The sequence below is a fragment of the Corvus cornix genome, chromosome 7 (genome assembly GCF_000738735.6).
Source record: "Corvus cornix cornix isolate S_Up_H32 chromosome 7, ASM73873v5, whole genome shotgun sequence".
NCBI lineage: Eukaryota > Metazoa > Chordata > Aves > Passeriformes > Corvidae > Corvus > Corvus cornix.
This window is the reverse complement of record NC_046337.1, coordinates 10,248,404-10,266,390: the sequence shown is the minus strand read 5'-3', so window position 1 is coordinate 10,266,390 and position 17,987 is coordinate 10,248,404. Positions and strand designations below refer to the sequence as shown.

The following is a 17,987-nucleotide window of genomic DNA, read 5'->3' as shown; positions in this document are numbered from 1 at the left end:
AATGTGGGATGGCTAGTCTAGAGACCAGGTTACTAACTTGTGAGTCAAAAAACATGATTTAATTCCTAACCTATAGCCTGGTTGTTAGCTTTCCTAGAAGAATAAAGTCAGCATATTTAGGCAGGTAATTCAAAGCCCTTGAGCTGGACTAGTCACCCCAGGGACTACCAGTGAGTGAAATGCCTTGATTTTCTGGCTCCAACCAGTGCAGAGCTATAACATGTAACCTCTGACAGCAAGAGGAGTAGCAGTGTCTCCCTCAGCAAGCACTAGACCAACATATCGACATCTCTCCTCTTCCAAAGCTTATTTCCCCAACATAAGAGAAAAACACAGAGATGTGTATTCACATGGGGTGTTGAATTATGAACTGGGATGACTGTTGGCTTAAGAATCATGAGGAAGGCAGGTTTGTCCCCAGACACTAAACAGTGAATTCTGAAAGCTTAGGTAGAAAAATGGATGCTGTTTCAGGCCCCTGCTGGAGATCCAGTAACCTCTAGTATCAAGATAATGTCTTACAGACTGAACATTAAATACTGAACTGGAAACCTATAGAAGAACAATCAGGCCTTGCCTACTTTTGCTCCTGACTGTATCCTCTTTTGGGATCCAGACCCTGGTTCATTGTTTGCCATGTCTGGGCGTATCAGAGGACCCTGTCAGAGCACATGGCAGTGCCTGCTGGGAGCAGACCCTGCAGGACTGTGGCCAGCTGGTGATGGCACAGCCGTGCATGGCTCCCCTTCGGCTCCTGGCTCGTGCTCCTTTGGGGAGCAGCCAGCCCTTGCTGCTCCCTGTCAGACAGATGGGTTTCTCCCCCTCATGAATGGGTTGAATTCACAGCAATGCAATTTTCTGTTCAGTGTGCATTTAGATACTGGGGAGTCCAAATTTTACATGGAAAAATATTATGTTGTCTGGTTTTGCCCAGTAGGTTTCCAAACTTCATACTATATCCATGAGTGAACAGAGCCAAGTAACGTATCAAAAGCAGAAATTTCTAGCTTTGGAGTCTAGGTGCTAGAGGGAGCGTGGGCTGAGCAAAACCACAATGAGTAATGATGTGTTTTGATTATAAACCTTCTCCACATGTGGCCTTCTGCAAAGATTCTGAATGCTTGCTGTCTATTAATGACTACTCTCTTGTCCCACAGGGACAAAGCAGAATTATATCAAAATGTGACCTGGCGTCATTTGGTGCAAATACTCGAGGACACTTTTACAGACAGTCAAAAGCATACTTTGCTATTTTGTGTGGGGTTCTCGTTGCTACATATGGTGCTGAACCCTTCCCTAACCTTTCTGGTTTTATCAGTCAGATGCAGGTAAGGGGCTTGAAGTTCAAAACTTGTTTATGATGGCAGAAAGCAAATATATTGCTAGTTAGCCAAATGCACATCTGATAATAAGCACTCTATCCCACCTTTAGGGTGAGGTTGAAAAGCAAAATTTAAAGCTTTCCAGGTAGAGACATATTTCTGGAAGAAAAAAAATCAACCAAAATATTTTTCCTCTCTTTTCATATCTGTCACACCACTATAGGCTATTGCAGCACAAGGAAAGGAAGGTCAACTACTCTCAGTTCTGTTACAGTTACTAGACCTTTTCTAACTTTTAAATCTAATATAATTGTGATAAGAGTCAAATGCACAATTCCCCAAAAAATCAAGTTTAAAACATCATAATGCTAAGTTTCTGCCATGTTTCATGTACTACTAAGAACGTTTATTTAAATAAGAAAGCACAATGCTACATGATGAGTTTTATTGCCAGTGGAATCAGCCACAACAAAGACTTATGCACTGACCCAGAGGAGCAAGGGAGACTAGTCTGGAAAAGATGATGATATTTTTCAAATTAAAAGCAGAACTGAAATACTTAATAAGACATTGTTGAAATTTGAGAGATTCATGATTAACCATCATGGGACAGAAAACCCATGAAGAATTATAGACTGGTTCTACTCTGACCTACACACAGATTCAATCTCTGGGCAAATCTTTGTTCAGCTGTTTAGGATATGCTGATTAGCTGTTTTTCTCCTTGGAAATAGTCAGATTTTCTTCTATTCCTTTTTCAGATACTTGCATATTATCAAACCTAAACAGTGGCCTTTGTAATTAGTCATGGTATTTAGTCCATCATTATTTTTGTAAAAGACTGAACCTCTTTTACACCACAATATGAATATTTTATTTCTCCTTTTCCTCAGCAAATTTGTCAAAACATAATTTAGGAATTTTTTTTCTGATTTCTGCTTAATGACTATAGAAAAATAGCAAGTCCAGAAATCCCTGCTAATGAAGTAAATTTTCTCAAAATCAACCCTAGGGACATCCCTATGGATAAATTCTTAAATAGATACTCTTTTCCTCTTTAGCTGACACAGAGCCATGCTTTAAAACAAAACATTACACTAGTAGGGGATCACAAAAAAGATACCTACAATAAACGTGTCAGAATGAACAGTTTGTTGGTTCCCCCAAAGCAAACTGGGGGCAGGTAGATGCAATTAAATCACACCGATTTTTATTGTCAGCTTTGTCATTTTGGTTTTTTAATTGCTTCCACCTCAAAATCCAAAATATTTAGAAACACATTAAAGAAAAAATAAAGAAAGAAATAAAGTGGTGACCAAGAGCTGTTGGGGCCCTCCCCCTGCCATGTGGTCCTGGGAGAGGGGCCCTGAGGGGAGGCACGGTGTTTCCCTGCCCCTGCTCAGCCTCGTTCCCCATTGCTTGTTTTGTGTTCCCCTGCGCGGGCAGAAGGACCCTCGGGCCCCATGATTGAGCAGTTCCTCGGCAGATCCTCAGCCATGCGGCTGGGGAAATAAACATCTCTGAAACATCTACCAAGAATCAGACCATGTATCTCTCTTCCACGGGCCTCGTTGTTTGATACATCATGTTGCAGTATCCGCGCTGTAACAAAGAGCAGCACAAATATGTGGTCTGGCTTCAGCTAAAACAATGTTGGTTTGGGTAGGCACTACACAAAATAATAGAAGATTCTCTTTAATCCCATATGTACATTAGTTGGAGTGTTTGAAAAAAACTTCTATTATTATTGCCATCACAATTATTAGATTGTTTTTGATATTCCTTTAATTACAGCAGTTCCTACCACAACAACCAAAAATAGGGAGCCAATCTTTCTGGCACTGCACGGAGCAGAACTCCTGTCCCCAGCTGGTTGTAGCTAAGCAATTAGGTGGCAAAGGAGACAGAAAGCAAACAGAACAAGGAATGGGATAGGATCAAATAGCACATTTCTTCAACAGTTTGGAGGTGGGTGGGTTACTGAACACAGGCTCAATTATACAAAAGAGTAAAACCAACCCGGAGAAGCTAACAGGGATGTGTACATTCAGTGCTCCCCAGTCATGGCCTCTTTCCTGCACAGAAATTTTGTCTGGGTGGAATTTGAGGATATTCAGCATTGTCTAGGATTTCTGAACATCTGGCAGATTGAAAAAAAACTCTGCAAAAGGTCTGACCAAACTTTGCTGCCAAACATCCAGAAATATTGGCTGTTGCCTCAGCGCATGCACAGATCAGTTGCAGGGGATGGTGTATTAGGTCCAGCACTTTTGAGCATCATCACATGCTCTGCACACAGACTACACAAGGAATGCCTAAATGCTTCTTCCAGGAAAATCCTGAGTATAATTATGATGGCCACAGGTGACAGGGAAACAGGTATGAAAGGAGTTTATGAGAGACAGAAGTGGAGCTCACGGGCCACCAGTCCTGCCTAAAACCTAGACATTTCTTGAGCAGCAACTCGAATATCTACAGTTTTTTCTAAAGGATGTAACTTTTGCAAGACAGGAAAAATGGGTGTCAACACATGGGTGCTTGTGTCAGTTGATGAAAGGAAGAGTGTTTGAATAATTCTGGGTGTAGATGACACTGTGTGGGGAAATAATTTTGACTGAATCTCACCTTAACCACTTCCCAGCAGAGCAGCAACTTCCACTTTGGCCTTGTGTAAAGCTGACAGTGTTTCTATATGCCAATATAGGGTTACACAGTAAAATAAACCCAAATAAAACGATGCATGCATTACTCATGAGAACACATATGTGGCAAGTGAATATGATGGGAGGTCAATTACACTGAGGAAGAAGACACAGCAGTAGAAGATCCAAACAGAAAATAGTGTGCAATAAGCTGTTCACAGCCACCCTTTGTATTTATTTTTGTGTTTGTGGGGTTTTTATTTTTATTTCAGCTGTCTATACCTCAACGTCTGTCTGATACAAAATGTCTCAGTAACTTCTCAGTGCATCACATTTTTCCGAAGAATGCTCCAGTGGTACGTGGAAAGGAACATCAAATAAAATCTACAGTTAAGTCAAGAACTTTTTCAATTCTTTCCCCCTCAAAACATGCCTCAGTGTTTCATATCAGGTTTCTGGGAGTATCACAGTATCACAGATCAGCACAAGTCCTCTCACAGCACTCACTTCCATCAGACAATTGTCTCCCATGAAAACACGGGTTTTTCCTGAATTTCTTCCTTATATGGCTGAGAAGAGGCAGCCCTCCAGAAAGTTCAGATCCAAAGCCACTGGCAGCTTCATGCAGTTAGCTGCCCAGTACATTTTGTAACAGCAAACATCTCATGCCAACAGCAAAGGAAGTTGTGCCATGTCATCATCCTCTGTCATTACATGGGCTTCTCTCAGATCCTGCCTCTGAAATCCAGGCATGTGGTGTAATTAGGGCATACTTCTGGAGTACCTGCTGACTGAGGGTTGGAAATGGCACACACACTGCTGCCTTGAGTCCCAACCTAAGGGAAGATACCAAAGGTTTTGCCATGCACAGCTTATGATATGCATGTAAAACATGCCATAGTTAAATAGGTTAAAAATTAGTTTTTCCTTTAGCAGGTAGTTGAAAGGATTTATAAATACTGTGGGAGCGTTTCCCTTTAACACAGTCTTCATTCTTGCAATGCTTCCCTGTTCTTTACCTCTTAACACACTGCATAAATGGGTCTCCTCTCTATCCCAGAATAGACAGCAGAATCACTGCTGATCTTCCCATTGCCTCTTGTTCCTCACTGCATGATCCCAATTCATTTTCTCAGGCATGTTGTTCCAAACAGTACCGGTGCAACCACCAGCAGCAAAAGCAACTCAAATTGATGCACATCATTGGACTTATTCAAACAGATGCAACAGCAGGGTGGTAGAAGGACAACCAGAAAGCACATTAAAATGGGCAGGATTTGTCATTGACCTGGCTTGCCTTAAAATTTACCATCCAGCTCCCTTACCTGGAGGCTGGTGGAAGGGGAAGGGCAGAATAGTAACTACTCAATGGGGCACCAAACTGAATTTAGCACCCCAACACCTACTCAAACCATGAGCTACATGAAATCTAGCTCCCTGGGATTAGAATACTAGATTAGATTTAGTAGTTTGACATCTTAGTTCTGGCAATGGACCACATATGATGGCTCACATGAAGCAGAAAACCACCCATACTGCACTGTTGCCAACAGTGCAATGCTTTATCCAGGAAGGAAAATTCTTTCCTGACCCCTAGGCAACAGGTCTGGGGCCTGTAAAATATTTGGCTGTTCCTCTCAAGCAGGGCTGTAACACAAATATTTTTTTAAGCTCATAAAATTAATGACCATCAATACTACCCTCAAAAATTATACATGTGCAAACAAGGCAGGTTAAGTGTTTGCTGCAATGAAATGCACAGTTTAACATCCAGTGTTCAATACAACAGAGAAAGAAGTAGCTTAAAACAAAGCCTAGTAACATTTTGGCTTGCTCCCCTTTTCCAGGAGTGTCTTAAAGGTTCTGACAGATGAGCTAAAATGCCTTAACACAAGGCACGAGATTACTGCCTTGAGCTGTTCACCTCACACACGATGTGCAGCTGAAGAACAGCACATCAGTCAAGTCCTAACAAGTTGAGAACATACAACGCAATTTCACAATTATCTGGGATGGTTTTCCTAAAAATCACCTCAGCGATTTATTGATGAACAACTGCAATGTCCGTCCAGCAGATGTTTGGGGAGTAACTAGCGAAGGTAACCTTGCCTTTGCCTTACTAAGTGTTTCCACTCTGTGTTCCAAACCAAAATCATGCTCATACTCTTGAAAGATGATGATTTAACTTCCTGTGCTGAGGTGCCACTGGAAAACTGAGATCTGCAGTCACATATAAATAAAATTCCTGAGATTTTAGTAAGAAGATCAGGGCGGTAGTTTAAGGAACAGGAAAATTTAAAAATTCCCATTAAAGGAAGCGCCAGTTTCTTTCTACCTTAAATTTCTTACATTTATGGGCTATTTCTCAATTTCTGCACTCTCTTTGATCTTGAATTGCCATTTCACACAACTTATCTAATTATGCTGCTGGAAAAAAAAAACAAGTTTAATTCTGGGGCCCTCTCTTCCTTGTTCACTTAATGAGAATACAGGATCATCACAATGTCAGATTTATATCCTGTCTTGGATTCTAAAAATGTTTGCTCTTTCTGATAAGATCAATTACACTGCAAAGAAACTCTTTGAAGAAAAGCTCCTGTCTAGCCATTTAAAAAACTTTTTATTTTTCTTTATCCTGAGTCTGGTTTAATATTTATACTCCAACAAAATATCATAACATCTGTAGCCTATTTTCCAGGATAGACAAACCTAAGTATGTTGAGTAGCTTCTATTACTAAATCTTAATAAATTGTTTTTGTTAAGATTGTCCTCCTGAACCTGTTTTTCTGAACAGGTCAACTGTCCTTCTGAACCTCTGAAACATTAACGTGGCAGAAGAAGAAACATTGTATTACCCAGCTGAAGATGGAGCCAGATGATAAAAGCTCTGCAGGCTGCTGCAGCTGTTCAGCAACAGTAACTTTCAAACTGAGCTGTTGTACTCCCCCTCATTTTGCCCATGTTGCCAGAGTAGAGCACGAACAAAATGCTAATTCTGTCACCCCCACTTCAAGGACGGGAAATTAAAGGTTTTGGCCACACTCATATACCGAACTGCCAGAAGAGATACTTAGATTTTTCATCAAGTAAGTCTAACCCAGGACTTCAATCAAAGTTTTGTTCCTTCAAGGAAATTAAACTTGACAGTTTAATTAGTATTGAATTTGTGTATGTTTTCCAAGCTACTAAAAAACCCCTCAGACTTCACCCTTCCAGTCTTCAAAGGGCCTTTAAAAAGGGGATAGGTATCCTGGAAAATTAACACTTTAAAACCAGATATAAAAAAAAAATGCAAAGCAGTGATGGCACTCTAGCTTGTAGGTCATTATATTTTACGATTGTTTCCATTTGACTTAATAATAAAAACTCTGCAGAGTGCAATAAAAACTGGAAATATCCCACTTGAGCTTTTAATTAGGAAACATGAGAACTATAAAACCAAATCTTAGCACATGCTTCAACTTTGATTTCACTGAACTGTTATTGCAGTGTAGCATGGAAGAACCAGTTGGAATTAGAACAGCATTGTACACAGGTGTCACATGGAGAAAGTAGAGACGTGCTGCCATTTTCCTACTGTGTTTGCAACAAGGTGAAATAATGAGGGGAAAAATGAGAGAAAAAAAGATACAGAGTAAGAACAGGAATGCTCACTGGGACTGGCCAGTGTCATACACAGAAAGAGTTTCTGACTGGTGCCTTAAAATCACCTAAAAGTAAGCAATTTTTTAAAAAAATTTTTTGAAGGTTTAGGAAAAAACTGTTCTTTGGTTTTACATTGAAATTTGCTTTCTATTAAAAATGCCAAGTTTTCTTCAAAAAGTCAAATCTAAAACCTACTTCTGAGTTTTTCTTTAATACTACAAAATTAATATACTCCAAAACCTGTTTTCCTACACAGTTCCTGTTGAAAAATCCCAGTTCCTGGCCTGCTCTTACATAAACAAATAAGATAAATATCAGATGCCCTCTACCGGCCCTGTGTTTAAGTTAGAGTTTCAGAAGTTATGAATTTCCCAAATTCCTTCTAGCCCTTGCTTTTGTTACAGTAGAGTTGCAGTTTCCTGCCTCCGTCAGATGAGTCCCACCACTTCAAAGATTAAAAGTGCGGTCAGTTTGATGGTGCAGCTGTCAGCGTGCAATCAGAGCGTGACAGGAACCAAAGGAAGCTGAAAGGACTGCAAGGGAAAGCTAACAGCTCCAGCAAAAAGAACTGGTTTAAGGGAGGATAAAGGAAGATAGCTAGAACAAGGATGAGCACACACCAGGATTGACACATGAAAGAAATACAGATGCCAGGAAGTACAATTCAATATCCCAAAAATGAGAAAAGGGGAGAACAGGGAACACACACCCCACTACACACCCTTTTAAACCCTTCAAGTTAACAAGTTTTCCTGAAAAAATCAATCTTTCCTCTGAAAATGCTCTTTTTCCTTTCAAGTTAGGAACATGTCTGGCAGGTGGTGCAGATACAGAACTATCCCAACACTCATTGCAGATTCCTACCTTGAGTGCTAGGAAGGATATGCTGCAGCAAGGTTAGATTTGTGTCACACACAAAGCTTCATGAACGGGCAGATATTTGGGATGCAGGGATATGAATGTGCTGTAGGAGAATATGTAGAATTGCAGCAGGGGAACATACTGACTAGAGACAGCCCTTGAAGCAGTTTCTCACTGATAATAGCCTCGGTTCCTGGCATGCTCAACAAGGTTATACTTTGCAATGCTCAGGTGTTGCTGTTGCACTCTCCTCTACACAGAAGCAGACCTGCAACGCTCCTGCCTCCCCAGGAGGGTAAACACCGATGTATTCTTCTTGAGTAAAGGTCCTGTGTTGCAGAGGCAACTTCACTACCTTTGCAGCCCCCGGTCAGCTTCAGGAAAGGGCAAAACCCAAAGGAGAAGCCCTCCATTGTCTGTTTCTTACCTTCCCCTCAAACCTCGCCGTGGCTCCCAGCTGCACTCGGATATTCCGAGGAGGAAGAGTAAATGCTGGTGCTTCAACGGGGACAGGGGGGCTGAGTGTCAGGGAGGTTTTGGAGACTCGGGTAGATGTCACCAGTTTCACATCCCCCATGGTGTGGACTGCAAAAGAGAAACAACTGGTGATATAGAAGTTATGATGTTTAATTACTTTTATGACAGAACCAGCTAAGAATCAGACCAGGAGCAGACGCTCTGTATGTGTGCTGTACTTGTATACACAGCAGGATCGTCAGCCTAAGGTGACAGGTGCTATTTTCTGGGAGGGGAACTGACACTCAGGAATGGTGCCTGTGCCCACGCTTGTGGTCAGGGTCACCATCTTGAGGTGAACTCAGTTTGAACTCTCAAGTCCCAGGCCAGAGCCTTAACCAAAAAGTCATCCTTTACAACTGCATTAAAAGGTAATAACTTACTTCAGGAGGATATTTTCATAACATGACTTTGATTTTCCTGGCCTGGAATACAACAAAATCAATAAGTCTCAAAAGTGAGCCAGCATCAAACAAGTACTTATGAAATAAAGAGCCTCTGTTTGCACTGGATTTAAGTTGCAAGCGGGAATTTGGAAAATCTGATTTTTCATACCAAGCTTTCAAGATCTTAAGAAATATCTGGATAACTCCCTGCAAAGTACTGCTAGTACAGAGCAAATGCTTTTGCAGAAATTCAGTCTTTATTTTACTGCAAACCCTTCTTACAGCACACAGACTAGTAAAATGGTATGGAAACCCAATTTCATAATGCTACAAGAACGGCATTTCAGAGACCTCTTTGCGGATATCTGCTAGAAGAAATTATTATGCTGAACAGTTCATAGTTCCCAATAAAAAGCAAAAATTATTGTATTTTTTAAAAGTAAAATTTCATGGTTTTCTGGAAAAAAATATGCCAGTAGTAATTCCTTGAATTGTCTATGTAAATTAGAAGCCCCACTGTAAAATGCCTATTTAATAGACAAGTTTAACAAAGAAAAACCTGAGAAGTGGCTTGACCCACTAATAGGTCATGTTAAACCAATGAAAAACACTGGACTTCCAGTCTTAATCCTCTACCATACACATGACATGATAGACTATGCATTTATTCATCTGATTCTGATGGAAGTTGCAATGAGCAATATTTGAGTAAACATTGAAACTTCAATTTGAACAAGAGAAAAATCAATTAAAGTAAGGCCACATTATTTCTGACTGTATGAAGGATATTTTTTCTAGAACAGGCTGCAGTTATCTGGGGAGCAGAGGAACAGAAAACTCATTCGTTTCCAAACAGTACTTACACTCCAATGTCACATGAGAACCCAGAACTGAGAACACAGTTTTCCATAGAACATACCTGGCATGCTCCATAAACAAACAGAAACACCTTCTCTACATTTATCCAAAACAGTTTAAGAGGGCTGCTCCTCTCACAGAAGGCATTAGCCTAAAAGATACATATTTCATCTGAGTTTTTTCTCCCTCACAGCCAGCAGAGAGAAAGAGGCACCTCCAGAGGGTGTTTTGTTCTAAGGTGTGGGAGCCACAAAGCTTTCTGCTTTGCAGTGTGCACTTGTCAGGAACTATAGTTTAGAAAGCAAATCCAAGATATCAGATAAATTATGCACACAGATTTTTAATTAATGCTTGTAATCTCCTTCTTCATTCATAAGAATGCAGATGATGTGAACTTCAGATTTCTTCTGGCATAGTGCTCTGTTAGCATTTCTGTATATTGGCATCAAAAAACCAAGAAAATCCTGTGGTGTTTCTAGAATTTGAATTGCTGAGACCAACATAGAAATGGAATAAAGATGATTTCCTTAACCATGATGTAAAGCTTCAAACTGAGAAATTCTGCCTTCATTTCCACAAGGCAAACTTGCAGCGTATGTCTGTATTGGCACCAGTTACTTGAGAGCATAAGTGTCCCTTCCCAGTATAAGTACCTCTTCAAAACACACACAGGAAAAAAATTGTCCTTTAAAGAATGATATGAAATCACAATATCATTTAAATAAGAAAGAAACTGGTTGTGTTTCCAAAGAGATGAGATTAAATCAAAGCCTTGCTTCACTTCTAACAAATGTTACTTAGTACCTGAAGGGACAAACAAAGAAAGTCTCTCACAGCTATAGTCACTTCAATAAACAACAATTTCCCTGAATAAGAGAAAGAACGATTTGTTCAATTAATTGTTCTTTCATTAAAGACAAGACTCCAAATTCAGTTCTCCACTCAGCTAAAACCACAATTTACCCCAGTGGACTTTCAATCAACTACACAGCTGTAAACTGCTGCATACTGAGTCCATATTTGCTAGCACATTTCTAAAACTTATTTTTCTTCACAGTTGAAGACCAAACTTTTCAAATAATCAGTCTTCAGCACTTCTTCCCACATGTCCTTTTCACCTGCTAAGATACACCTTTCCACAGCCTATAAATGCCAGTATTTGCAATGTCTCTCTAGCTTTGAAACTCTTAACTTGTTGAAACAAATCAGTCTGCCACTACAAACCTGCAGTAAAATTTTCAGATCACCAGTGGTGACAATAATGTGCTAGGTATAATGTAGATGGTATGAAAATCTTCTCTTGTCAGGAGGCACTATGATGCAATACAAACTAAATTGCAGTGAAGCTGCAATACAAACCATAAGAGGCCAGTAACAAAACATCTCCTTCCCCACACATCTGTATTGACTTTGCAGAGTGTTTATGAGACCAAAACAACATCAGAGAAAGCATATGCCACCTAAATGTTGTTTTAAAAACAATGTTGTCAGCATAGTAAAATTGAAAACAGAACTAAATCCAGCAGCCAACATCCAGAATCCAATTCAAACAGTGTTCACCCATACAAAGAGCACTTCACTTTGGTCAGTGCCATTGCAATGGCTGAAAAGAGCAAGAGAGAAAATTATATGTACTGCAGGTGCTCACAGCACTTCTGTAGGGACAAAATGCTCACGTATCTGTACTTAGGTCCAAAGCACTGCTGTCACTGTCACAGGGTGACTGTGACATGGAAACCCACAGAAACCTGGGTATGGTGCAAGACCAAATTCACCAAGTACCTGAAACAGCCGCTGGCACGTGGCTGCAAAATAGACTATATTCAACATTCACTCATCCTCCAAGCATCACTGGGCTCAGGTATGCATTAGACAAACAGTCCTGTGGATAAAGTCCAACTCCAAGCTCTACACAAAATGAAATGAAAAAAAAAGAAAGAAGAAAGAAAGAAACAGTGTAGGGGGAAGTAGAAAGAAAAAAAAAAAGAAATCCTGAACAATTAAGCCACTGTTACTGGTCAGGTTACATTTCTATTGCAAAAATTATTGACAAATTGATGTGTAATATAGTGAGACTGTAAAGCATAAAGAAACAGCTAGTCTTTTCCATAAGAACATCTTGCAAAGATTTATGCTTTTTCTAAATAAAGGGCCCAAAAAGGATGGAATTTACAAATTAAATATTAGCTCAAATCAGCACAAGCAGTTTTCTAGCAACGTAAGTCTCTAATCATCCACATCTAGCAGTCTGACTTTAATTAACTATGGATGCTTCTAGTAAATAATTAGGAAGTATCCTTTTACAGCTTAGAGGATGTTTAACAATTCTGTTCCTAAACAAATAACTAATTCCATATTGTGCAGTCTGATATTACTAGAGAACTACCACGTCCAAATATTTTAAAGATTTAATGTCCCAGAGAACAAATCTTGTTCAAGCTTACAATTTGATAGACAGGAAGAAAGCACACACTTAAAAGCTATGAAATGTACCTGATTTCTTTTATTTAAGCAACTTTGTAGAATGAGAATATCCCTAAAATATTTTTCTTAGGTATTTCAAGCTTGCTGCTGAATAAGATTTCAAGGATGCTACATGACCTCCTAACATTTCATCTCACATGCTGTACACACCTAGACTATGGTCTTTAAACAAAACCAACTGTAACTGAAATTGCAATACAAACATTGTGGTATTAAACATAAAAGAAAACCACCATGCAAATGTTGGCCTGTAGAGAAGTGATGTGGTTAGACAGCCTTTCTAATCTGGATTTTTTTTTTTTTAATTCTTAATCCTCTGTAAAAAGCACATAAACCCTTACAAATTCTCACAGTGTGCCCTCTAATCTTTCTAATACCAAAGGAGACTAATGTGTTTCAAGCATTTTCTACTGGGAACAAATCTCTGTCACTCAATACTCTGCTCCCAAAAATAAACCCAAGAAAGCAAACACTAAGAAATCTACCTCATACGTTTTCTTCTCCTACACTTATTTTATAAAAGTAAATACTTACCATCAGCTTCCTACATAACCATTTAATTATACCAATTTCCTTTCACCAAGTCCTTCCTCCGAGGCAGGAGAAAAATGAGTTGCAGAGACTGCATGTGTTGTGTGTGTATGAGAGAGCAAGCTCAGGCAAGTGAGAGGAAACCAGAGCTGCCAGCGGAAAAACCTTTATTTGACTTACTGATATTGCAACTCTACACTAAGCAGCACATTTTCACTTGGTCCAGCTATTCTGTTATTTTAGTCAGACTGGATTCAATAACCCCTGAACCATCTCTGAAGTCTGGATACAACCTTTTGAGTGCTTTAAAAATACGAGCTACAGGGACAGACAGCCCTGGGGTTGGAGCATTTGTCTGCTGTTTGGGAGTCCTGGTTGAATTCCCTGCTCCATAATAGGCTGCCTGCATGACCTCAGGCAAGTCACTAAGCCTCTCTTTTGCCAGACTCCCCATTTGTAAAGTGGGGATTATTGTACTTCCTTACCACAAAGAAGTGCTGTGTGGATAACTATATTAGAGAGTGGGAGCCAGGCTACAGTAAAGGACCACATAAATAGAACAACTAGAAAAAGGCACAAAATTACCATAAACTTACAGGAAGCTGGATCTCATTATACATTTCTTTTTTTATAAATCAGTTGGGGGGTGTGTTTTTTAAAAGCACATATTTTAAAACATTGGGTGCAGTTTATTCCTTTACACAGATCACTGAACTCAGACTTTTGCCAGGGACTAAGTGCTATCTATCATGCTCCAAAATTTTCAGTATTTAAATGAAGTTTTTTCTATTTTAAATGTCCTTGAATTTCCCCTTCTCAGACACTTTATTTCCTTTCTTACAGCTTCTTTCTTTACCACAGGACTAACATGCACAAGGACAAACATGTGGTTACCATACTTCTGTACAAATCCATAACTTAACACATTCTCCCCTGAACTACAGACATGAATTTTTGCAGCCATATGACTTGTGACTATCTTTTCAGTCTTGCCCTACAAGACCACACAAGGAAGTATCCTGCCTTCTGTCAGCTATGGATACGCAAGAAACAGCATGTAGGAAGAACAATAAACCATAAAGGATCAGCAAAGGTGATAAATTCGTGTGTCGCTTAGCAGAGGGGAAGAGGCTGGAAGCTGGAACAAGAAGCAAGGGACTTGTAATGCCACCAGTCTTGGCCATGCTGTCCTGGGCAGCTTCTCCTTCAGACACAGTAACTGTAGCAGGTATTGGGCTCTGATGAAGGAATAGGAGCAAGATTATGATGGTACAAATAGGACTAATTTGAAGTGGCCATGATATTAAGATGAGTGAAATAAATATCTTTCTTTTCTGAGGGGATAATAGGATACTGTCCACAATTCATCATTGAATGTTCAGATCTCGTTTTGCCTGTTCTCTGCAATTTGTAGGTCTTTCTAAGTGCTGTGGTCAAGCAGAACCTGAATGTGTCCTGACACCATAGGAGCAAGACAGATTTCCTATCAGTCCTGACTTGACTGGGGTTTCTTCCTCTGTTGTCTCACCAATGTTTCTTGTTCTCTACAAATGCGGTTTCTAGAAAAGTCGGTTTGTAAAAAAAAAAAAATTGAGGCATTTTCAACCCAGACTCCTAAATGTCCTATCTTTTTCCCAGTAAAATTTGATAGCTACTATTAGACATCACAGTAGGAACAGGATCAGATGCCAAATCTTCATGCACAACTCCATGATCCAAAAGTTTTGCAAGCTAAAGTTTTGGCAAATGTGTGTAAAATCCTGGGATATGTTCCCACAGTATGCTTTTGCATAACTGACCCACACAAAATGGGAATCACAGATCAACTTGCAATTTGTGCTAAAGCTTAGACTCAGTAGAGTAACAGCAAAAAACTCCAAAAAAAGTCACAATTTCATTTGTGACAATCACATCACAGATTTTCCCAGAAGCAAGAAAGTTCTTCAAATCCCGTAATTCAGTGCCTTGAATTTCACATTCAGCACACAAGCATGAGGCTTTGCATTGGCATAAATCTTACCTGTACACAGAAAAAGGAAAGAACAGGTTCAAACTGTTCCAGGTCTCATTTTAACAAAATACTTTTGCAGCCCCTAGGTTCCATTCTGAAACAATAAAGTTCTCCTGGATGCTTCAGACTGAAATCTGTCAAGCTCTCATGTAGTTGCATGTGAGATTCTGATAGGGTTTGAGCTATGAAATATAGAAGGATCTTTCTGAAATGAAGTGAGGCCATTTTTTTATGTAGCAATGTATGATATCTTTTAGGAGTTTGGCCTACAATCTTAGAAATAAGAGGTGGTCTGTGGCAGATTTCCTTTATTGTATGTCTTGTGTATCCTTGAAAGAAGGACAACTATTTCTATGTACTTTTCCAAGGCTTCTGTGATGCTCAGTTCATTAGATTTTGTTAAATATGCAAATCACAACAGTGACTACTGTAGAAGTATCTGTAGGTAGAAGTGGTTAATCTGGTGTGACCCAGAACAAACTTCATAACTAATATTCAGACGATGTCTCTTTAAAAGAGACTAAAAAATATTATACAGCTTGTGTGACACAGAACTTAATTATTTTAAGTGGAGAGAGATGTAAGAAAATCTATTTGTCTATTCATTAATTTTTTTGCTTTTATTATATTTGCATAACTAATGCAGCATGGACTTTAAACTGAAATGGTTTCCATGGTACAATCACACAAATGGGCGATGAATTTCATCCTCATCTTATGTAATAGAGTATCTCAAGATGATGCTAAGTGACCTACATTTATTTAAAGCTAAGTTTATTAAAGGACAAGGATGGCAGTCAAAACCTTTATTTATATAAATCCTATAAGACAACAAACAAAATGAAAAATCACCCATGTTCTTTTAAATGAAAATCGTGCCTTCCATATGTGTCTGTGCTGCCTAGGAAAAACTCATTAGCAATGATGACTTTCTTCCAATTACAAACAGTTGTAAACATCCTGTAATTTTCCTCAATTTGTTGGCGCTATTTAAGTTACTAAATAAAGATACCAGGCCCATTGGATCTGTAAAAATATCTAACTTCACTTACTCTCAGTAGTTCATGTGGCTGCAATGGAATGTCTAAAATGAGCCCTGATGTGTGCCCTTGAACAATTGCATCTTAAAGGTTTATTGATAAGTTAAAGCAGCTGCAAAGGGTATTTCAGGTACAAGGAAGGGTGCAGAAATATAAAGAAAAGTGAAAAATAAATGTGTACCTTTGATAATACAGAATCATGATTATAAACAGACATGCTACATTATTCAAGTATTCCATAACTACTGAGCATTAAACTGTAAGAAAGAACACACCCATTACAAAGCAGCTGAACATGTCTTAAAAGAATGCAATGACATTTGAAGACTCAGGTTTAATTTGAAACATCAGATTAAGAAGCAGTAAATCAAGAGAGACCACAAGAAATAGCTTCTTTGCAGTCATTATCTTAGAAGAAATATGAGTAACTAAATGTGACACGCATTGGGCAGGTTCAGTACAGCATCCATACCTAAGAACTGTTTTACAGCAGCAAATTGAAGCCAGAGGGAAACCCAGATGGCAAACGGGATGTAAGTTGGGCTTGTTCTTGCTGATTCCAAAGGGGCTTCCTATAGAAGCACACTGGGAAGAGTAATTCAATCTGACTTCAAAACCTCCTGCAAGTCTAGTTTATAAGCAACATTTAAAATGAGAAAAAAAGGAAAAAAGCAAGATCTACAGAAAGGTTTTCAGTGTACTAAGCAGCAGGTCACTGCCAATAAAATTCTACTGGTTTTCCTTTAAAAGATCATTTCTAGTACTCAATATATATCCAAACACTTTGTCTAGAGAAGGTTTGGACTGAAAATCTCAATCTGAGTTTCATCATTGGCAGCTGGTCTCATAAAGGATCAAACTTCTAGTAACACCTTTCATAGTCTTTAAAGAAGGATTTTCAGGATATGCAGAGCATGCACTTAGATTATCTGCAGAGAGATTGCACCAGGCCTCATCTTGCCAATAAACCTTTCAGGTTAATTTGTGTCATGTATCTTGTGCTTGACAAATACAGAATAACTGGTACAAGTTGGTGTTCATGATAGAAACACACATGTGACAAAGACCATCCAAAATTCAGGAACACTTCAGGGTATGGGTATGGGTATGACCTTGATCACTGAACAGCAGGACCTAGACTCATAACCTGTTTTTGCAGGAAGGAAAACAATTTTCCCAGTACTGTGCTGCCTTTCAGGACATACACTGATGCAAGCAGCAGAGAAACCACTAGGAGGATATTTGTTTCAGGTCATCCTCTCACAGCAGGTGGAATTTCCACTGTTTCTCCACAACTCACATCTGTGCCTCACCAGTGACTGAAGACCACAGAATACCTGAGCATCAGCTGGGAACCCCAGATAAGAATGTGTTTAAGAGGACTTGCATGAAATATTTGGAAGAGGGGCTTTTTAAACCATCTTGAAATGCAGCTTGCAATTTTAGAATAATTTTCTGTGCCAGAGGATGTGAAGATTGTCAGTATAAGCTGATAAAAGCATGAAGCTTCAAGTACACAAGACAAATTTGCAACTACAGCTCTGGCTTCAGACCTTAATACTCAATATACACAAGCCCAACAATATTGCTTTGCTAGCATTTAAAAAATACCTTCCATTCAAGCCCCTTAGAAGTAATTTATATATATTGACTCAGTATTGAGGAAGAAGAATGATTCAGTGCTTCAATT

General features: G+C 39.2%; 1 protein-coding gene across 1 annotated transcript in view; it reads right to left on the bottom strand.

Moving 5' to 3' along the window:
- Window positions 1–17,987, bottom strand: part of MYLK (myosin light chain kinase) — a 195,708-nt gene that overhangs the window by 131,408 nt on the left and 46,313 nt on the right. The window contains exon 2 of the mRNA XM_010407059.4: window positions 8,899–9,056. Within this exon, the coding sequence (XP_010405361.3) occupies window positions 8,899–9,048 (150 nt within the window). The 5' untranslated portion in view covers window positions 9,049–9,056. The remainder of the gene's footprint in view (window positions 1–8,898; window positions 9,057–17,987) is intronic.